This window comes from Solanum verrucosum, unplaced genomic scaffold (genome assembly GCF_900185275.1).
Source record: "Solanum verrucosum unplaced genomic scaffold, falcon-dt-bn FXZP01000195.1, whole genome shotgun sequence".
Taxonomy (NCBI): domain Eukaryota; kingdom Viridiplantae; phylum Streptophyta; class Magnoliopsida; order Solanales; family Solanaceae; genus Solanum; species Solanum verrucosum.
This window is the reverse complement of record NW_026020164.1, coordinates 349,102-372,873: the sequence shown is the minus strand read 5'-3', so window position 1 is coordinate 372,873 and position 23,772 is coordinate 349,102. Positions and strand designations below refer to the sequence as shown.

The 23,772-nt window shown below is 36.4% G+C and overlaps 1 protein-coding gene across 1 annotated transcript; it reads right to left on the bottom strand.

Moving 5' to 3' along the window:
• Window positions 1-15,125: 15,125 nt before the first annotated feature.
• LOC125828736 (leucine-rich repeat extensin-like protein 1) lies at window positions 15,126-16,068 on the bottom strand. The gene is made up of 2 exons (XM_049508070.1): window positions 16,021-16,068; window positions 15,126-15,920 (listed from the first exon to the last, which is right to left on the bottom strand). The coding sequence occupies exons 1-2, from the start codon at window positions 16,066-16,068 to the stop codon at window positions 15,126-15,128; spliced, it is 843 nt and encodes a 280-aa protein (XP_049364027.1).
• Window positions 16,069-23,772: the final 7,704 nt, after the last annotated feature.

Sequence of the window (23,772 nt, the reverse complement as noted above, 5' to 3'; positions counted from 1 at the left end):
TATAACTCGCCTTGTTGCTACTTGCTGGACCAAAGAGATAGTTAATAAGAAAAGAACTATCAATAGAGATTTAGTGTGATACTATCTAATAGTCTAATTTCAATTGGTGTGAGGGTGAAAACTAAGCCATATGTGATGTCTAATCTGAGGTATAGGTTAGGGTTAGTAAATTATACACATGTAGTCGGACCAAGGTGCGGGGTGAAATTCCCTATTTGGAGGACCAATCACTTAGGGATACCTGTCTTACCAACTTTAAATGTAAAACACTAGGAAAGGATTACTATTATTAGGAGTACCGCATTAAGAGCTTGTGGGGAACACATACGCCCTAGTTTCGCTCTCTCATTGATAACAACAAAGTTTGAATCTTGCTCACTTGCTACTTAAACAACAATCAATTATTTGTTTCAGAAATCCCCCCCCCCCCCCCCCCGTTATTTAATTACTTGTCTCGGAAATAAGTTGACTAAACGAATATAATCGTGAGTTAAGTTTAAGTCTAAATCATATTTCTCGTGGGATCGACCTCAACCTACAAGTTGGGTTCTTTACTCGATAACGATCATTTATACTTCTTTAGGAAGGTGTAATTTAAGCGTATCAATTTTTGGCGCCGCTGCTGGGGAATAAGGCTTTTAGATTAAGTTTAACTATATTATTGAACTTTAGTCAATTATTTCCTAATTTTACATTTTATTTTGTTTTTGTTTTCCTTAGGTTTCTGCTCTAGTGTATGCCAAGTACACGGAGTCGAGGCGAACCACTGACCCCATACAATCCAAAGTTGAGCAAAACTTTGAGAAAGATGAATAATCAAGGGGTCCATAATAATCCAATCATAGAGGATCCTGAGGAACAAATGAATAATGAGAATGCTCAGGTTCAGGGTGAAAATCTACTCGGAGATGCATTGAGGGTGCAGAACCCACCTGAACCAAGATTGCGTGATAATTATAGGGTCGACTTCAATACCATTGAATCTGAATGACATATTGTTCTCCTTCCTCTACATCCAGGGCATACATTCGTGGTGACTAGCAGTTTGATGCAGATGCTTACAGCAAGGGGTTTGTTCTCTAGTATTGCTTCGGAAGATCTGCATGGGCACATGGCCAAGTTGAAGAGTGTTTGCAAGAGTTGTATGAGTCGACCAGAGTTGGACATGAATGTCATAGGGTTGCTATTCTTCCCTCTATCACTGACCGGAAATGTTATGGTATGGTTTTCTGAGCTTTCGTACAATTCGATTCATATATGGGATAATTTGCACAAGGTGTTCATGGCAAAGTATTTTCCATTGTCCAAAAAGCTGAATCACAAGGACAAACTTTGTAGCACTATCTAGAGAGTCTGTGAGTAGTTCGTAGGATAGGGTTCACTGCATTTATACGAAGTTTTCCAAATTACCGCATTGATGATTAGTCACTGAAGGAGTACTTCTACAAAGGACATGATGACAATGGTAAGGTTGTGCTTGATACTATCGCTGGAGGATCTTATGGTGAGTGCAATTTTGAGGAGATCACTGAGAAATTGGAGAAGAATTCCCAAAATAATAAAGCATGGAGCACTAGAAAGTCAGACACCGAAAGAAACACTTTTGCAGTTCAAGCTTCACCTAGTCAATCTGCCGATGACATTCATGAGGAAATGGCTCAGATGAGGACATAACTTGGGTTGGTGTTGAAGCATGTGAGCGGAGGTGCAAAAAAGGTGAATGCGGTGAGATAATTGACTAGAACTCCACCACCACCAGTTGAGGAATGCTACTATGAGGAGGATGCTTATTTGGTGAATGATCAGACGTGGGAGTTTCCGAGCCAACGCCCAAGGTTCAGACTCGGATAATTGGCGCCAAGGTCAAGGAAACCAAGGTCGGAACTATGGTAACTATAATCGAGAGGGTAACTATGTCAGGGATGGGAACTACAATCATGAAAACAACTACAACTGGAACAACAATGGCAGCAGAAATGAGAAAAGTGGGCCTTATGTTCCTCCTGAAAATTGAGAATCTGGCAATAGGGAAACTGGGGGTAACATGTCACGTATTGAGGATATGATGCAGAAGATGATGAAGAGGTTTGATACGACTGATGAGAATGTGAAAGAGATGCGAAACGACTTGTCTGGAATTGGTCAAAAAGCTTATGCCCATGCAGTATCGATCAAGCAACTTGAATAGCAGATGAATCAGTTGTCCACTACAGTATACCCACGTCATCCTGAAGAATTATGGGCATTGTTGGCAGTCACTACTCGAAGGGGTAAACAGACCATTGATCCACTTATGTCGTCTGAGGTTGAAAAAAATAATGATGAGATTGAGGTTACTGGAGAGTCCAAGAATGCTACAGAGAAGGAAGCGGATATAACCCAAAAAGTTATTCTCATGCCTAGACCTCCACCTCTATTCCCACAGAGGTTGGTAAAGAAGAATGAAGAAGGAAAATACTGCAGGTTTATTACTATGTTGAAATAGCTTTCCATTAATGATCCTTTGATAGTAGCTTTGGAGCAAATGCCTGGGTATGTGAAATTTATGAAAGATTTGGTGACTAAGAAGAGCGGCGTCAGTTTTGAAGATGATGAAAGGTTGCAACATTGTAGTGTTATTGCTACTAGGATGCTTGTGTAGAAGAAAGAGGATCCTAGTGATTTCACTATTCCTTGTACCATTGTGTTGTTGCATTTTGCGAAGGCGTTGTGTGATTTGGGTGCTAGCATTAATCTGATGCAATTATCTATTTACAAGAAGTTGGGTTTAGGGGCTCCAAAACCGACTGCGATGCGACTACTCATGGACGATAGAACTATGAAGAAGCCCATTGGTGTTCTCCAAGATGTACTTGTGAAAGTGGAGTCGTTTATTTTTCTGGCAGATTTGGTGATACCTGATTGTGAGGTTGATTTTGAGGTTCTTATCATCCTAGGGAGACCATTCCTTGCTACTGGGCGCGCCTTAGTTGATATGGAGAAAGGGCAAATGAAGTTCCTATTGAATAGTGAAGAGGTAACTTTTAATATCTATAGGTCCATGAAGCAGGAAAACGATCTCAAATTAGTGTCAGTAGTGGATCATATTGTGGAGAGAGGTTCTGAAGTGTCTATTGAAGAAAGGTTGGGTGTTGATGCACTGGCAGCGGTAATTATGAATTTTGAGGGTGATGGTATTGAAGACTATGATGAATTGGTCGCCGCACTTAATAGGTTCGAATTTCATCCCAAGCCAAAGAGATTGGAGATAGATATGAAGAATCGCGACTCTCCACCCGCAAAACCGTCTGTTGAAGAGGCTCCAAAATTGGAGCTCAAGGCTCTACCATCACATTTGCGATATGTATTTTTTGGAAGAGATGGTACTTTACCGGTAATCATTGCAACCGATTTGAGTGAGGTACAAGTTGAGGCATTGGTTTATGTGTTGAAAAGGTTCAAGCGAGCTATGGGTGGACTATTGCAGACATTATTGGGATTCCTCCTGGCATTTGTTCTCATAAAATCCAACTCATGTCGGACAACAAGCCTAGTATCGAGCACCAAAGGAGACTAAATCCGCCTATGCAAGAGGTCGTGAAAAAGGAAATCATTAAGTGGTTGGATGTTTGAGTTATTTATCCCATTGCTGATAGTAGTTGGGTGTGTGTGCCCAAGAAAAGGGGAATCAATGTGGTTCCAAACGCTAAGAATGAGCTTATTCCAATGAGGCCGGTGACTGGTTGGAGAGTGTGCATGGACTACCGTAAGTTAAGTGCATGGACAGAGAAAGATCACTTCCCTATGTCGTTCATGGATAAGATATTGGATCGTCTCGCTGGTAAGGGTTGTTATTGTTTTCTAAATGGGTATTTGGGCTACAATCAAATCTCCGTAGCTCTAGAAGACCAAGAAAAGACCATCTTCACTTGCCCTTATGGGACTTTCACCTTCAAAAGAATGTCATTCGGATTATGTAATGTTCCAACAACTTTCTAGCGTTGTATATGATGGAGGACACTATCGAGGTATTTATGGACTATTTCTCTTTGGTAAGAGACTTGTTTGATAGTTTTTTGAATAATCTGGATGAGGTACTAAAACGTTGTGAAGACTGCAATCTTGTGCTCCATAGGGAAAAGTGCCACTTCATGGTGAAAGAGGGGATCGTTCTGGGTCATTGGATTTTTTAGAGGGGTATTGAGGTTGATAGAGCTAAAATTAAGGTAATAGAAAAGCTTCCACCACCTATCTCTGTTAAAGGTATTAGACGTTTTCTTGGGCAGGCAGACTTTTATAGGATGTTTATTAAAGATTTCTCCAAAGTTGCACACCCATTGTGCAAATTGCTCGAAAAGGAGTGTAAGTTTGTTTTTGATTATGCTTGTCTGAGAGCTTTGGATAGTTGAAAGAAAAGCTAGTTTCCGCACCTATCATTATTTCACCGTATTGGGGGCAACTATTTGAAGTGAGGTGTGATGTGAATGGAGTGGTGCTTGATGTGGTATTAGGACAAAGGTGAAAGAAGATTCTTCATCCTATTTACTATGCCAGCAAAGCTCTGAATGTGGCTCAAAAGAACTATATGGTGACTGAACAAGAACTCCTTGCTGTGGTTTTCGCATTTGAGAAATTTCGATCTTACTTGCTTGGTACTAAGGTCATAGTGCATATTGACCATTCTGCATTGAGGTATTTGATGGCTAAAAAGGATGCAAAATCGAGGTCGATTAGATGGGTGTTGTTGCTGCAAGAGTTCGATTTCGAGGTGAAATATAGAAAGGGGACATAAAATCAAGTTGCCGATCATTTGTCCAGATTAGAGGAGGAAGCTATGCTCACGCTAGGAGATGGAGCTGAAATTAATGATGTTTTCCTAGATGAACAGGTATTGGCTACTTCTCATGATCTTATTCCTTGGTTCGCAAACTTTGCTAACTACTTGGCAAGTGATCTGGTTCCATCGGATTTGTCTTTTTACCAAAGGAAAAATTAGATGATGTGATAATGTCTCCGATTGTCTTCAGAGACTTGAATGATAAATGAGGTCATCGGTTGTCTTCGAGGACTTGAATGATAAATAAGGCCTCCAATTGTCTTCGGGGTCTTAAAGATAAACGATGTTTGTGAATAAGGTAATGTTGTTAGTGACATCATAAAGTATGAGTTTAATATGTGTGTGTATCCTATTTTAGGGTGGATGAACCCAAATGTGTGTATATCCTATTTTAGGGTAGATGAACCCAAATGTGTGTATATCCTATTTTAGGGTAGATGAACCCAAATGTGTGTATATCCTATTTTAGGGTGGATGAACCTGACTTGTCCTATTTTAGGGTGGACTAACCCAATATAGGGTGGATGAACATGTGTCCTATTTTAGGGTGGACAACCCAATTTGTCCTATTGAAGGTGGGCAAGCCTAAATGTCCTCTGATTGTCTTCGAAGACAAGTTTTAATGATGCCTCTGGTTGTCTTCAGAGCTTGCTGAAGTGATGCCTCCGATTGTATTCGGGGGCTAGATGTTAATCGTTGTAAACTCTTGTAAAATTGTAGAGTAAAATTATTAATAAAGTCATCATGAAGTAAAATAAAATAAAGATAAAGATAAAGGAGAAACAAAGTTGTTTGGCTTATGGCTATGGACCCGAATGATGCCTTCAGTTGTCTTTGAAAGCTTGTTGTTGGTTCTTATAAAGTTCAAAATGAAGTCATTAAAGTAGATCAATTGAATTACAAAGATATTTAATAACGCAAAAAAATAAAATAGAGTTAGTGAAGTTGCTTGGTTGTTGTTGATTTCTATGATTGTAATTAGTGGAATGTCGCCTATGATCTTCGATATTTAAGTCTTGGTGAGCAATTCGGTTGATCGAGTGGAGCCTGTAATGGACTTGTTTTTATTCAATAAATTTCAGGGGAGTTTACCTGCAAATTTTGGATAAAGACATTAATAAGAGTACTAAGTCATGATGAAGTAAAAGAAATAAAGTCGGAGATAAAGTGAAAAGTGGAGTCATTTAGCTTATTTAAGCGAGGCGCTAGAGGCAAATGATGCCTTTGATGTAGTCCAATATTAGCATCTTGTCTCTTTGTTGTTCCTACACTCAAAGAAAATTTCTTAGTTGGGAGGGGGTGTTTATTCGTGTTGACTCGAAACTTGACTTTGTTGGCCTTTCGTCCATTCTGTTTGTTCAGACCTAGTGATCTCCATTTGAGACTTTGTAGATGAACAGTAAAAAGTTTATTTTTTTATAATATAAAATAAAATAAAAATAAAATGAAATGAAAGATACATTCATGAAGTAATTCAAACTGATATCTATTGTACTACTCAGGTATAGTCAAACCCTCACGCCGTCATCAATTCTTTTACTTTTTTGGTAACCATGGCCGACACGACCATGGGATAGCCTCATCCTGAGGTAGGCCTATCCATCCCTTCATCGAAGATCACGTATGCTGAGTCGTTAAAACCAAAAGCAACTCAAATCAAGCTGATTCTGTTAAAGCCAATTACATACCTACATGGGGAACCATAAGTAATATGGGAGCAAGAAGAGGTGAATCAGATGATTGTCAATGAAAATTTGGAATATGCTATAATTGGGAAGTTCTCGTATTGTTGTCCAGATATACAAGATTTGAGAAAGTTCATTCCAAAATAGTGCGAAGTAAATGGAGATTGTAATATAGGATTATTGAGTAATAGACACATGTTGATTAAGGCGACATTATTAGAAGACTATGTTCATCTTCTATCGAAGCAGCCTTTTACATCACTCAAAAGAATTGGTCATTTCTGATGAGAACACTAAAGTGGGATCCAATGTTTAATTCGAAAGAGGAGACGTTGACAACGATTGCATAGATATCTTTTCCATCCCTACCACCAATTGTTTTGGAAAAGAAGCTGTGTTTTCACTAGCGGCAGAAGTAGGGAAACCCCTACATGTGGACATGGCAACTAGGAATCAGACGAGACCAAGTTGTGCGCGAGTCAAAGTGGAAGTGGATCTTCTGAAAGAATTCCCAAAACGAATTAAAATTGGGATGAGGATGAAGAATGAGGAAATAGTGGAGAAAGTGGATCAAAATCAAATATGATTATGTTCCAAAGTATTGTCAGACTTGTATGATTCAAGGGCATAATGAACAACAGTGCTATGTTGTACATCCGGAATTATATCCACACAAGGAGAAAGCAGGACAGGATGAGGGGAAGAAGATCGAAGGAATCACTAGCAAAGAAGATAGTAAAGGGAAAAACACAATAGGGAAGGAAGGAGAGAAATGTAACGGCAGAAAAGAGGAAGAATTTATGGAATATAGACACAAAACATAGGGAGGAGGAAGGCACAAGGAGACTGAGAAAGTTTGGAACAAGTGGGTATATTAATAGGAAACAAGTTTAACCTGTTGGAGTCCGAAAATCAGGATATAGGAAAGGAGCAGGAAAAGGATATGGTGAATGAAAATGAGGTAGAGATGGAGAGCGTACCATCCATGGATCATTCTCCTCGGGTACGAATGAGTGATAACAAAGAATAGTTGTACAAATCAGGTGGTACTAACAAAGGCAAAGGCAATACAGTTGGTCAACAAACAAGTGCAGAAGAAAGCAGGACAGATCAAATGGAAGAAAATCAATGCAGGGCATCACAAGACGGGCAGAATGGAAACAAGTGACATCAACGAGTAAAGGTGGAGAAAGTAGACAACTGGGAGGTGAAGATAATGTTTCCACACCACGAAATCTAATTGTATTAAGACATGGAGAGGTGAGGGGTGATTCTTATGATGCTGAGGAAATAGCAAAGGGGACAGATTTAATAGAGGAAGAAGTTGAAGTGCTGCAACTTAGAAGAAATACTGAAGAGGACGATGATATGGAGTATAACATTCAGGAGATTAGTGAAGTCAGGGACTTATCCCCAAGGCACACTAACAGTTTGAAGTATGGGGCACGAAAAGGTAGACCAGTTATTCCGTTACAATTCAAAACAAGGAGCAACAGGGATAGGGGAGCCAATAGTGATCAATGATTGAAAAAATAATTTTCTGGAATGTTAGGTCCATTAACATTCAAAAGTCTTTTGAGCGATTAATGGACTTGAATAAAAGACATCATTACTCATTTATAGTTTTGATGGAACCTTTTCAAAATCCATTAGAGTTAGATCAATATAAAAGGAAGTTAGGATTTGACAAAGCGGGAGTAAATTATAACGGAAAAATTTGGTACTTTTGGAAGGAGGAGTGGGAAGGTAGTTTTATATTAGACATAGTGCAACAAGTTTCCATACAATTCAGAAAAAATGATAAGGAGTTCATCATTTCAGCGGTATATGCTAGGTGCAATGGTTTAGAGAGGCTGGAGCTATGGGAGGAATTAGATAGCATAGCGGAGAGAGTGCAGTGCCCTTGGGTCATTGGTGGAGATTTTAATGTGATTCTAAATGAGGAGGAAAAGTTAGGAGGATTAGAATTTACACATAATGAAGCCATGGACTTTGCAGCCTTCATTAGTAGTTGTGCCCTATCTGAAATGCATTTTTCAGGCAGTAAATATACATGGTGGAATGGTCGGATAGAGGAGGCATGTATATTTAAAAGATTGGATAGGATATTGGTAAATCAAGAATTCACGGAGTTGTTCCCATCCTCCAAGGTACAACAGCTCATTAGGCAGGGATTTGATCATGCACCACATCACATGATTTGCAACACACAAGAGGAACCTTCGATCAAGCCTTTTAGATTTTTGAATTTTTGGAGTAAACATCATCAGTTCAAGAAGATTGTAGAGGAAAGCTGGAAGATTGATTATGTGGGGAATCCATTTGTTAAATTCCATGCTAAAATGAAGAAGGTCAAGAAAGCATTGTCAACTTGGAGCAAAGTGGATTTTGGCAACGTTTTCCAATAGATTGCAATGATAGAGGACATTATTAAGGTAAAAGAGGCGCAACTGGAGATACAACCATTAGCAAGTAACGGGTCTGAACTGAGTAAGGTAGAGGCAGAATTAAAAAACTATCTTAGTTTGGAGGAGGAATTTTGGACGCAAAAAGAGGGAATGAAGTGGTTCACACACGGTGACATGAACACCAAATATTTCCATTCATTTGTTAAAGGGAGAAGAAAGAAACTACACATTGCTGAATTGACTACAGAGCAAGGGGTAATCTTGATGTCTAATGACGAAATTTGGGGTGCAATTGTGGAGTACTACAAGGACCAATTTGCATAGGAGAATAGTGGAGAGGATTACACGATGCTTGAACATATCCCTAAGTGTATATATAATGCAGAAAATGAAGTAATGACCAAGCCTCCAGACCAAGAGAAAGTAAAAAAAGTAGTCTTTGCATTAAATAGTGGCAGCGCATGCGGTCCGGATGGTTTTGCGAGTCATTTCTTTCAATATTGCTAGGAGATAATAAGGGACCACATTACCAGGGTGGTGCATGTTTTCTGTTGTGGACAAGAGATGTCCAAGCTTATAACGCATACGAATTTGGTGTGTTGCCTAAAAAAGAGACAGTGAAGAGTTTTGCAGACCTTCGACCCATAAGTCTTAGTTCCTTTATGAATAAAATTATCTCTAGGATGGTGCATGAGAGGATGATATTAGTTTTACCTAATATTATATCGCAGACTCAATCAGGCTTTGTTAAAGGAAGGAGCATTACGGAAAATATTTTACTAGCCCAGGAGATTATCAGAGACATCAACAGGAGGAACAAGAACATTAATGTGGTGGTGAAGCTGGACATGGCTAAGGCATATGATAGAGTATCTTGGATTTTCCTAACTAAAGTGTTAAGAAAATTTGGTTTCGCAGAGGTAATTATAGACATGGTATGACAGATCATGTCTAACAACTATTCAGTCCTAATAAATGGCAAAGCACGTGAATTTTTTGACTTGCCAAGAGGATTGAAACAATGTGATCCCTTATCACCTACCCTCTTCATTATTGCAGCAGAGGTATTAGCACGAGGGTTAAACAGTCTACACAAAGATGGAGAAGTGAAAGGATATGGCCTGTCGAAATGGAGCCCATAAATAAATCATTTGTCTTATGTAGATGATACCATATTGTTTTGTTCGGGGGATAGAGGATCAATAATCAAGATGATGAAGGTTTTAAGAGATTATGAAAATGTTTCTGGGCAAAAGATTAATAAATCAAACATTTTTTTAATCTCCGTGATAAAACTTCTTTGATTGTAGCAATCAGAATGCACAGATTAATGGGGATAAGACAAGGTAATTTTCTTTCACATACTTGGGTTGTCCAGTTTTCTATGGTAGGAAGAAGTCGAGCTATTATGAAGAAATGGTTAAGAAAATTGCTAAGAGAATCCTAACATGGCATAATAAGTTCTTATCTTTTGGTGAGAAGTGGGTGCTAGTCAATAATGTGCTGCAATCAATGCCAATTTACATGTTATCTGCTTTGAATCCACCCAAAAAAGTGTTAGAGCAAATTCATCAAAAAAAATTTGGGGAAACTTGGGAGAAGTTAAAGGAAACCATTGGGTGGCCTGGGGAGATTTGTGTTACCCAAAGGGAGAGAGAGGACTTGGGTTTCGATCACTACATGATGTCAACAAAGCTTTATTTGCAAAGTTCTGATGGAACTTTCACGTATCCACAAAGTCATTATGGAAAAAATGCATGTAGAATAAATACTGCAAGAAATATCACCCAATGATCACAACAAGCTCATGTGTTTCACAAGTATGCAGGAAAATGGTCAACATTAGAGAGGAAGTGGTACATGAAATTTGGTGGCAAATCAAAGCTGGAAATTCCATTTTTTGATTTGACAATTGGACTAGACAAGGGGCATTATACTATACATAAGGGGAGTTGGCACAAAAAGAGGAGTTAGAGGTGAAAGAATTTATCAAAAATGGATCATGGGATGAGAGTAAACTAAAGATGTTTATATATGATTATATGGTTCAGCATATAATCACGAACATTAAGCCCAACACATTGGAGGAAAGTTTAGATAAGACATGGTGGGTTAGTAAAACAATTGAAATATTTACTGTTAAATCAGCTTACCACATAATGAGAGGTAAAAAGGTAGAAGAGGAATGGAGGAGTGGCATGTGGTTCAAGGGGCTGCCATTTAAGATTAGTTTCTTTTTATGGAGGGCGTAGAGGAGGACAATTGCTACAGATGACAATCTTAAGAGAATGAGGATGCAAGTAGTGTCCAAATGTTATTGCTGTGACAAAGGGGAAATGGAGACTATGTCTCACGTTTTACTAAAACTCCCATAGCCCAAAAGCTATAGAAGCAGTTTGCTACATTTGCATGTATTACAATAAATGGGTTAAATCTTCAACAACTCATTTTCAAATAATGGGAGCATAAGGCATCAAATAAGCTTGAACAAGTATTGAAGGTAATTCCAGCGATCATTATGTGGGAACTGTGGAAGCGGAGAAATTCTTTCAAACATGGAATGGAAACCTCTTACAACAGGATGTATTATCAATGTCAATTGACAATACATCAGTTTATAAGGGTAAAAATTTCCATGGATAAAAAGAATTTCACATCACTGGTCAGATACAATGGACACGCTACATAAGTACAAGCCAACATTACACTACAAGTTGGTCAAGTGGAAGCAACCACAGGAAGGTTGGGTGACATGCAACACTAATGGAGCTGGTAAAGGGAATCTCAGGCAGAGTTCATATGGATATTGCATAAGAGATGGGAGAAGAGACCTCATATATGCAGAGGAAAAGAGCATAGGGGAGGCTACTAATATGGAAGCAGAGGTCATGGCAGTCTGGAAAGCATTACAATATTGCTTGGAAAAATGATTAATGCAAGTGAGACTGGAAACAGATTCATTGGCATTAAAAACATGATTAACAGGTGTTGGAGAATACCATGGGAGATCATCAAGAAGGTGGAAGACATACATGAGATGATGCAGAAAATAAATGTACAGGTCTGGCATAGTTTTAGAGAGCTGAATCAACTAGCGGACTATTTAGCTAAATCAGCAATCAATACATAACAAAAGATGATATTCCAGCAGTTTAATCAACTTGAAAAACAAGGAATAAAAATTCTTAATATGGATAAACATCATGTCCCAGCAGTTAGGATTAAAACAAGAAAAATATACGTTAACAACAACGGACAACATGCTTAGATACAACATAGATGACACAGAGTTACTCAGTTATGATATGTGCAAATTAGAATCTATCTATTTTTGGAGCAAAAGAGTTGTAAAAGGACCAGGAAAGGCCGAGAGACAAGGAGCCTTATCTGAATCCACAATGAGCATTCAACAAAGAGATCGACATAAAGAAGCACGGGAGCTAACTAGTTCTCTCCTATTCGGCTTTAACTGGTAAATAAAGGGGTCAAGGTCTCAAATAAGAAATAAAAAAAAAGAGGGTGAAGGGTTCTTACACGGAGCTTCATAGCTGAAATACAAGGCTCACACTCTCATTTGAGCTAGACAAGAACTTCAACTGGAAGACACACCTGCAAGAAAGCTAGAGTCAACTGAAAAGGGGAGAAATGGTAGCAAAGAAATTGAAAGAGAATACAAACCTTTGAGAGCTGAAGATAGAAATACATATCACAGGTTGATCATGAAGGATGTTGATTACCCAAAGAAGAAGGAATTTCAATTCATCGTTAAAGAAAATCACGGAGAACATTCTCGAGCGGCAGGTTTTAAAGAAGGAACTGAGGAAGCTGAAGTGGAAAGTGGTAGTGAGAACACATTAGGAAACCATACAATGTATTTATTAATGGTCTGGCTATGGGCCGACAGATTATTTGGGTTGTTTTGTGTCTTAACTTTTAGTCCATTAAGGACTGAATAAAAAGGACTACAAGTCCAAATTTATTTATTTTTAAAAAGAGACATTTGTTAGTACGTAGGAAAATAGGTAAGTATATGTCTATAAGTTGTAAGAAAAATAACTTCTACCAACTCTTAGATTGTGACAAATTTGAAACAAAATGAACACCTTTGTTTGTTACTTCTTGTCAGGTAGTAGCTTATAGCTTAACAGTTTCCAATCATTCCATGACCAAGTTTCCCAAAATTATGCCCCAATGTTGATTTCAAAGAAGTATACTAAATTTATATTGTGGTGAGACCGATATAAGGTGCCTACATATCCCACTAAGGGAATCATGCCATGTGTAGTTCAGATGACATTAATAGTAAAATAATTTATTTTCTACCCAAATGTGACTGAACAATATGTGGGTGGCCTACGTATCCCACCGAAGGAATCAAGTCAGGCGTAGTTCTCATGTTACAAGTAGGAAAATTTAGAATTGTTCTTTATTAAAACTAAACCCTATGTGGGTTGCCTATGTATCCTACCAAAGGAATCATGTCAGAACGTAGTTCGTAAGTTACATGAAAAATGAAAGTTACATTTAAAAGAAACCTATCTAATGTCAACCTTTGGTGTAGTGTCTTGACCTCTCATGCTTAGATATTGTCATGTTGTCATGATACATGGTTGATCGTTCAACTCTAAGTCATCTTCACATATTTCATCATCTTGCTTCGTATCAAACTTTTGTTCATTTGTTTCATCATACGTCACAATCATAAAATTGATAGATTTGAAAATTGATATATTAAAAAAATGTATATCTAAAAGTAATAAGTAAGAGACAATTAAGAAAATAGGAAATGCATTCATAGATTTTGCAATTAAGCTTTCAAAAAAATAAGGCAAAACAACATAAAGTTTTAAGGCACGATTTAAGTCTAAATGTTTTAAAATCGTGCTACTTCAAAAGTGTTACTACTTGTTTAATCTACCAAGACTCCCGGCGAACTAGGAATGGAGTACAAGTCCAATTCTTCAAAGTCTCCTCTGGTTCATCACCCCAAATAGTTGGTGTCTCAATATTGTAGATAGGCATGTAAGTAGTTGTAGTTGTTATCTCTATCGGTGCCTGTTCTTGGGTTGTCATGGCAGGAGCATAAAATGATGATAAAGTTCATTTTTCACCTTTCCAATTAGAATAATACTTCCTTTCACAACCAAATTTTCCTCTATAATTATCATGTTCACATTAGCATTTCTGTAGAGGGTTGTTGCTCACGTTGGGCTGAGGTCCAGTAAGTTGAATTGCTCCTTCTTTAATCAAACCTTAAATCTTGGTTTTGAGACCATAACAATCCTCATTGTTGTGTCCAACACCTTTAGAATGATAGGCACAACGCTTGGAACCATTAAAACATTTTGGAATAGAATCAAGAATTTTTCCTTCAATTGGTTGAATCATACCTACAACTTTCAACCTCTCAAGCAATTGAGCCAATGGTTCGGCAATTTTGGTATAGTTCCGAGTGGTTTTGATTTCATAATTTGGACGAGCTCTAGGTGCGGAATATGGTCGATTTTGAAAAGTTGAAGCCTGGATGGGTTGGTACGGATGTGGTTTATGGTAAGTAGGGGTTCGAGGTTGATAGTAGCTTACCTGGGTGTTGTACACATGTTAAGGAGTTGATGGAGGATGGTAGAGAGTCGGTGAAGTTTCACCATATTGGCAAGGGTATATGGATTGGTGTGGTTGATTTAGGTAGGGACGAACTTGACTTGGTGTGCATCTTTGGTCAATCATGATAGTAGATATATCTTCTCTTTTCTTTTTGTTCCCATTGATAGAACCATATTGAATCGCTTTACTTGCAACTTGCAAGGCTGTAAAGTATTGGATTCTTCCTGATTTGGTTCTTTCTTCCAAGATTTCTCCCATTCTAATGATTTCTGTGAACTTTTTCCCCATCATGGTTATCATTTTCTCATAGTAAAAACTGTTATCTTGACATTTAATGAAGGAAGCAGTCATTTCACTTTCACTCATCGGTGGTTGGACTCTAGCTGATGCTGACCTCCAACATAGAGCATATTTATGAAATGTCTTACTTGACTTCTTCTTTAATTTAGTCAAGTAGAACCTATCGGGTGTGATATCAATGTTGAACTTGAATCGATCTATAAAGGTTTGTGTCATATCACTTCAACCACGCCATTTATGGAGATCTTGTTGTGCGTAACAATAAAGAGGTTTACTAGATTAACTTCTTATGAACAACTTCATATGGACCCTCTAGTATCTCCCCACTCCTACCAATTTGTCACAATATTCCCTTAGATGTGTATGAGGATCATCGATTCCATTGAATATATCAAACTTTGGCGGTTTGTACCCTATACCCAAGTCAATGCCAGGTTGCACACACAAATCCTCATATTCTAAGCTTTTGTTACCCCTAGTAGTTTGGAGATTTCTCATTGCTTCATTAAGATCACGAATCTCTCTAACTAACACATCATCAGTCTTTGCCTTCACATCATTATCCATTTCCTCATATTGATCTACCTCGGGTTGAAACTTGACCGATATTGGGTTGGTAAAGGCTTGAATTTCCACCGCATATACTGGAGAATCATGTTGCGCGTAAGGAGTGGCAATATGTGCCCCTTGTATATGCTGAATTGGATAAGTTTGGATAGTGGGAGAATTTTGGATTGGAGGTGGTGAATTCGATGTGTTTACAAGAGTAGTTGTAGGCAGTGGATAGGTGTTAGTGGGAAAAGAAACGTAAAGAGTATGAGTTGGAGGTTGATTTTGTGGGTTTACATGTGGTGGATTAGGAGGAGTAGCATAGGTAGTGTAGGTAGGCGGTTGACTTTGTGGGGAAGTGTAGATGGGTGGAAAATTCGGTGGATTTGGGTAGGTCATTGGGGGAAGGTTATTGTTGGTAGGCGGAGGCTGTTGTGGAGGAAAGTGTTCAGGAACTGGTGAATCAAGTGATGGAAAGCGATGTGGGTTTGGTGCAGTACTTTTAGGTTCAGGAAGTAGACTTTGGAGTGTGATAGATAAATTGGTCAAGTCTCTAACCTGAGTTAGTTCACTACGTAGATCCTAAATCTCGAGTCAAGCAGACGATATGTTGAATAGTAGTTTTATCTTCGGAAGTCTCGGGAGAGTCATTAGAAACCATGATATGTCCTAGACCAATTGAATCAGAAGCGGTTAGGTTAGTCATATTAATTTTTTTCGTTGAATAACCAAACTACGCCGAGGTAATGCCGATGACTTGGACCTTGTGAAGTAAGGATGGTCGGCCAGCTCGATTGTCAACACGAATCAACTTTGATTGGGAATAAAAATAAAGATAAAATATAGACAGTGAAATACAAATGATGTTAGTTTCAAATCAAAAAGTAAAGTCATGTTCACATAAACTCAAATAAGTTACATAGCAAGCAAGTCAAATAAGTTAAAAAAATAATATACAAACAAGTCATCAAGTAAACTCAAATAAATTGTAAAAATAACATGTAAAGGCATCCTAATATGTTTGTGACATCTTCGTGCCAGAGGTAGGCCTAACGCGGATTCGAAGAGTATATTTGCCATAATATATCATTCTATTGTTGTTGATTAATTAAGCAAATTTTATTTCTAAAAAAAAGGTACAAAATAGCATAAAATTTATTACATGTTGAATGAATACAATGTAAAGTATTTCCTAATCTAAATAAAGTAAAAGAAATTTGCTATGTCTATCCTTCTTGGTTTCATTTGGTGATATCGTCACTTCATTGTACTCCAAATTCAAGTTTTCGTACCTGTCACATAAAGGTTAGTCATTTTATCCCCCTAAAGTTTAACTAATTAGAGCAAATGGTCCATATTTAGGCATAAATATTCCTCAAATATGCACATAAATAATGATAGGTCGTTACTCGGGGTCGGAAACTCACTTGGACATTTAAGGTAAAATCGACTATTAGACTTAATACATCAAGGGTATAAAGCCTCTTAGTTCATGAAATTATGTATGTTCCTTATAAAGTGTGTTGGTTTAGCTCTATTCTAGGTAAATTAGGAGTGGATTTACTAGACACAAGGTTCTCGAGTGGACTACTCGAGTGAGAAGGCTACGCGGTCACACGAAAAACCCCGCACATACACCAACTCTCCTAAATTTTGGGATTTTAAAAGTATGGGTGCGCAAAACACATCTCACGTGTACGTGTGATAGTGTGAATTTCCAAAAAGTGGAGAAATATAAATGGAATGACAGTTAAGGAAAGCAGTAACACATAAACAATTTATAGCTAACAAATAATTAATAGCATGTAAAAATAATTTATAGTTAACAAATAATTGATAGCATGTGAAAATAACTTAGAGCATATAAATAATTGATAGCATGTAAAAAAAATTATGACAAGTAAAGTAATTAAAGTAAGCACATAAAGTCTAATTAAACTAAGTCTGTTGTGGTTAGAACCTATTAAATCTCCAGCGGAGTCGCTAAGTTGTTATACTTCATTTTAACCGGATCAAAATAGTGTACAACATTTTGGTGATTCCTAAATTATTAACTAACTTAAGAAGTCGTCACCTAATTATTTATGGTGAATTAGAGCACTTAAAATTAATTAAAGTCATGTCTAAAGTTAACTTCATTTAAAGGTCTACTCAACATGAAATTCTAGGTAAGAGTTCAACTCATCTAAAAGGAAGGGGTGAGGCATCATTTAACATCAATTAAAAATGGTTAGCCGATCGAACTTAATTAATTAATTAGGCTAAGGGTAAGCAAGTAAAAATTACAATATAAATGCTAATTTTTAGAAACTTTAGAGTCAATAATTGAAAAGATATTTTTTATGATAATTTATATTATTGGAAACATAATGAAACTGAAACGGCTTTGTGTTTGTAACACTTTTGAAACAAATGAAAACCCATTAGAACTTAAAAAGAGAAACTTTTTTCAAAACTAAAACATGAGAAGTAGCAAAAGATATTATTTTTTTTAAAAAATGGTGAACTTGACTTATTTCAAAGATACTTCTTTACCATTAAAAGAAAAGGGGCTAACAAATTATATCTACACGCTAATTACTAATTTGAAGAAAAAGGCAGTCAAGTTTAAAAAACTATTATACTAGAACACTTTCATGTTAGGAAATTTAATAAGCTCTAATCTATCTGATATAATTAATTGTTACTAGAATACTCAAAACATAAAGCGTCACATACAACAAGTAATAAATGTGAATAACATGTAGGGAGTTAAGGGTAGATAAAAACACATAAGTGATACTTAAAACTATTTAGCAAGAATAGGGAAAGAAATGTCTATCCTTTTCTCCCAGTTCTCTCATTCAATTCTGTTCAAATGGAGCTTCTAGGGGAGTAAGAGCCACGAACAAAGATGTACATGCACAAGGTCGTCTCACGGTGATGTCGAGTCTTAAAGTAAGACTTTTCAACTCTGGTGTTCATGCAAAATTGACAAACAAGATAAACATGATTAGAAAAATGGATAAATAAATCATAACGTTAACAGACTTATAAACTTATACCAAACAGACACTTCTTTTCTTTAGTATTACATAGTAGTAGTTTACAAACTTACTTTAATTCAGGCTGCCAGAAACAACTTTTCAAACAAATAGTAGATCTAAACATATATATCTAAGAAAAGTATCATAATTAGTGGTTCAAATTATATATAATATTTTAACAACATAATGTCAACAAAGAAATAGAATTCTTGATTCCAATTACGATCACATATTAATAGAGATTAAATGGGACTGCATATTCTCATGGCCATACTTTTCCGCAATACAAGAGAAATAGAGTTATTGAAGCAAAATTTAACATATAACAAGAAAATAAAAGTTAGATTTGTATACATAAAATCATCTTGAAATCATAGACAAAGTAAGAACCACAAGCTTCAATATATATACACACTAGCATGGATTATTAAGCAAAATAAACATGATTAACGAAATGATGTAATAAAAGAAAGTCTATCGAAATTACCATTTGTGGGACAGCAAATTATGGCTATTGTAGGTCTCAAATCTACTACCTAAAGAATAATTTTTGAACCAAACATATTCAAATGTCTCTCTTATGGCTACAAGACAACTGAAACAGAATGAACACTTAAAAGATGCAAAGTTCAAAGTTGTATCTAAGAATGAAATATACCAAGAGCGTTAAGATTTTTGTGATGCGTTTTGCGAGTGTAAAAGCTTATTGGGTGATTCTTTTAACAAGTCAACACTCGTCCCAGATGAAGAGATATAAGGTAGTATTTATAGGAGAAGAATGGTAGAGTTAGAGATAGAGATTTGAGTGGAATTTCTGAAGAACAAAAGAGGCGTTTGAAATTTGAAAAAAAGTTGTTCAAATCAGCTTTTTCTGTAGAGAAATCAGACCAGCTCTAAAAGTTCTTTGGCCTTATGTGTTGATCGAATCCTTGAAGGTGAGAGGGTTGTCGAGGTTTGCACAAAAATGGAATGGCCAAAATATGCCATTGTTGAGAGCTGCGTGAAGAGGGAGAAATGACGTTGTGGCGGTTGAGAAGATTAGGTTTATGGGAGGTTTTCTTTTGAGAAATCTGATATGTTTCAAAAGGGCCAACGAGTTTGGGCCTATTTTTGGATATAATTGACATCGAAAATGGGCTGAATATTTGGTCTAATGGAAATTCAATTAGGCCCAATTTTATGGTCTTTTTCTTTCTTAAATTAATTCTTTTTGAGCTTCTCATTCAAATAACTAGCGCAATATATATGATGTAAAAAGTTTAGCAAGAAAGAAACTTGAAATAAAGTAACGACAATCTATTTAAAGAAGACGACAATAAAGTGATAATAATAATGTTAATAAAAAAATATACTTTTAAAATAGTGAAAATGATAATAAAAAGATGATAATCATAAAAATAATAAAAGTTAAAGTAACATAGATAGTTACGATCACAATAGTAATAAGCGAAAATAATAGTGAAATATAAAGTATTCGACTTATTATTAACTTAGAAGTTCAACGAAATAAATTAGAAGAAAGAAGGAACAAAATTGGGTGTCAAATATTGGAATTTTGAGGAAATACACCATTTGGGGAGGGGGGGGGGGGGGGGGTTATGTCTTAAAATTGATGAATATTTTAAATCTTGTTGGTTTTACATTTGAGGTCCTAGTTGAAGGCAAATACTTAGTTTTATAAAAAAAAATGGATAAAATGAAAATCTACCTTTACTGATAAGTTAGAGGAGGTACTTCAAGGTGGCGCATAGATTGAATTTCAGATTACATTTCTCTTGCATTATAGTTGTTGACAAGTCTGAGGTAGCATTTTGGGCGACTCGAGATTTCTACCAAATTTTTACTTTTATGGATTAACCACATTGCATTGCATCATTTTGTTTTATCTGTATGTTTGTGATTGTCGTTTATTTGGTTGCGACCTGTTTGTTATTAGTATTCATTTCATTTGTTATTCTCGGTGGTTGGTTATCACTCTTTATATATATAATGCAATCAATTTTTTTCAAAAAAAATTCCATCTATAAGATATTAAAAAATAAAAATTTATGTAGGATAATAAGAGTGGAATCCATGAAATTAATACTTCAAGACATTAAATTACAAAAAAATATAATAATTTATTGTTGGACAGAAATAGTATAATTTTTTTCCCATTAAATAGCTAAATAATTTCCTCAACGGAACAAACAAACAAATGATTCGTTAGACTTTATACTAGGGTTCCAAAAATAACTCTCATTTTTTAAATATCCATCTTGCTTTTGTTGAGTCTCTGCTCACTGCTACTCTGAGGGTAGTCCTCCGCCTGCTGCCGCTTGTTCATCATCCTCGTCGTCAAGTAAGTTTTGTCAAAAAAAAATTCAAAAGGAATAACTGAAATCTTCTGAAAAGAACCTCAATTATACACGCAATAACTGAACTGAGTCTAATTCGAAATGATATTTCTGCTTGTTGAAGCCATGAATTCGAAGTAGTTAGAGCGACTTTAGTTGAGATAATAATTACAAAAGAACTACCTTTTAACTTTTTTAACTGTTGTTGTTAGACTTATTAATTTATTATGTGAAGTGACTTAACTGTTTGAGTTTTTGAGATTTTGAGAAGAGGTTTGATGCAAACATGTGAAAAGAGGTTTGATGCTAAGCCTAGTATGTGGAAAGAGTCTGCTTTATGTTAAATTGTTCTTTTACCATTCAAAATCAGCTCTTATGAGAAACTGATGGCACTGATTTAAATGAACAACGTCAACCCACAATGCTAAAATCATAAACCAAATAAATTATTAAATTATGGACAACAACGCTAATGCCTAATGGAGGACACTTTATGTTATACTTTGAATAGTACTAACCCAGAAAAACCTATTCGAAAGCATATTTTTCTGTAGAAAAAAGTCAGTTAAAGTCCAATTTGACAAGACCAAACCAACTGAATCGTACCGAAAACGATTTAGAAAAAACCTAACTAATGTCGATTTAGTTATTGATGGATCAAATTGAAAACTGAAAATAATGAACTAATTGACGCCTAACCCTAGAATATCTCGCTAGTTACTTCTCCTGTTGTTAGGGTTAGCGTGTGTCTCCCTCGGCTCTCTGAAACTGAAAGGTAAAAGACTAAGGTTGGACTATCAACGCTCTTCTGCACACCTCTGTCCAGGCAAGTCATGGACCTCTTCTCTTTCTGAGCAATTTTGTACCTCTTGTGTTTTTTTTTATCTGTTTTTGGGCTTGGCTATTTTAAAGGTCCCTGTTTATTATCCTGATATAATTGCAATCTAGTGGGGTTTTGCGAAGGTTATTTAGTTGTACATGTTAGTAGGTGTGCTCTTAACTTTAATGGCTAGAGCAGGGAAATTTGATGTTGACACTGCTTTAAATATAGAAAATCAGTACAAAACGTAAAACTAAATGCTACAAAAAAGAAGTAGCGCTGGAGAATTTCACACTGAATTTAAAGGAGTAAAGACACTCAACACATATTAGCAATTGATAAATGGATTCTAAAATTGCTAGTAAAAGCATGAAAGATAAATCGCCCAAAAACCCAATGAAAGGGCTTCTGAGGGTTGAAGCTAGTTTTGGTTGCCTTATTCAGGCAATGCTATTGGGGTGTAATTCTGTAAGATCCCGTACTTTATCTCTAATCGTGCATATATATGTGGCGTAGTATGGCATGGTTATATGAGGTGTATATGACTTTGTATCATACATTGGAGATTAAGATGGCAAGTAGGTGGCAATATCAAGGAACTAAACTAAAGTTTTAGGTCTAAGGGACCCCTCAAACAAAGTTCATGATAAAAGAAATGGCTCGGGTAGAACTTCTCCCGTTTGAAAGGTTTAACTTGTCTCATACCTTGTGGATAAGACTATGAGTGTAAAACATGCTAAGAATAGTGTGTTATGAGGTATTATAATAGCACAAGGGTTGTATGTTAAGTTTGGAAGTCAAGAAAATTAGTGAAACTAAAGTCGGCAAAAGTTATCGAAGTTTCTCTAATAATATTTTCTTAACTTTGGGTCAAATGTGTTGGATGTTTTCTCCCAATATACAAAGATTTAGAAGGCCTATCACTCATTAAATTGAAGGCCTACAAGTCTAGTTTGCAACGCACAAAATCTCGTATCCAACCGACATCGAAGTAAAAATTTATGACGGTTTTACTACGAACTACCGGGGCAGAATCCAGGTCGGATCCAGGTCGGGTCAAAAATGTGGTATGTCGGCTTACTCAACATTTTAAGCCATGAAAACATTTCATTTTACTTCCAAACCAGAAAGAAAGCTTAAGAGAAGGTTCCTACAGAGTACTTGCATAATGAAGGTCAGTTTTCAACGATTTCTACCATTAAATATTCACCCCGTGCCTAGAAACATGATCTTTACACGTGGTAATCATTTTCCCCTAATATTAGCTGCGTTTGGAGGAAGTTTTTAAAGATAGAAATTTGTAGTTATTGGTGTTTCTTCAAGGTTTACACTTGGTTAACTAAGGTAATCATTGCGGGACTCTTTTAAGATTGTTTTTATGAAGTTCTACAGACATTTCGTCAAGTTGAGGCCATTTGGCAAATCTGCAGATTTAAGAACAATTATGAACTGTTTATAGGTGTGTACCAACTGTGTATATATAGTGTTTGTGAAGTTTAGGACGTAAGGAACAACTTTCATGAAGAAGCTACGGCCATTCGAGCATTCATTGAAAAGGTAAGTTAAGGCGAAGCTACGTCCCTCATTTTAGCACCACTCCTCGGAAATTCCTAAAACGCCGAATGTGATATTTTGCTATTCTCTTGCTAGAAACACCTTCAGTGAAAGGCATTGGGATCTCAGCTGAATTATTTTCATGATTATGTTATTTTGATATTTCACTCGTTCGGATAAATAGAGTGTTCGACATCTACACGTCATTTTATCAGTTTCCTTGATTATATGTCCGCACGTATGAATTCGTATTCTTCCTTGGGTGATGTGAATTAAAATGTCAAGCGAGACCCTTACTACTTGTGACCAGCCCTCTTTCTCCACTAAGGTTATTATTAAAGAAAAACTTTAAAGTATCTCACGACCTTCAAAACTCTCAAATATAATTTAAATATAAACTATTAGAACACTTGGTTTTTGAAATATTTCTTTTATAAATTATCTAGTAACCAAGTTAGGAACTAAGTAAGTCACCTTAAACTTGTTATGAATATCAACATGGTTAGGTTATCCTTCTAAAATTCGAGTTAACTTTTCAAGCTTATTTGGAAGAACATATCAAGTTCCATGAGATTGTTATATGTTATACGAAAGTTATTATGGGGTTATGAGAACAAGACTACAAACGGGCCAAGATTGGCAACATGACAACAGTAACTCATAGGCATTATAAA

Coding starts and splice junctions, on each gene's coding strand:
- LOC125828736 (XM_049508070.1), bottom strand. CDS start 16,068: ATGACTAACCTAACCGCTTCTGATTCAATTGGTCTAGGACATATCATG. Junction 15,921..16,020: donor TTGGTCTAGGACATATCATG/GTTTCTAATGAC, acceptor GAACTAACTCAG/GTTAGAGACTTGACCAATTT.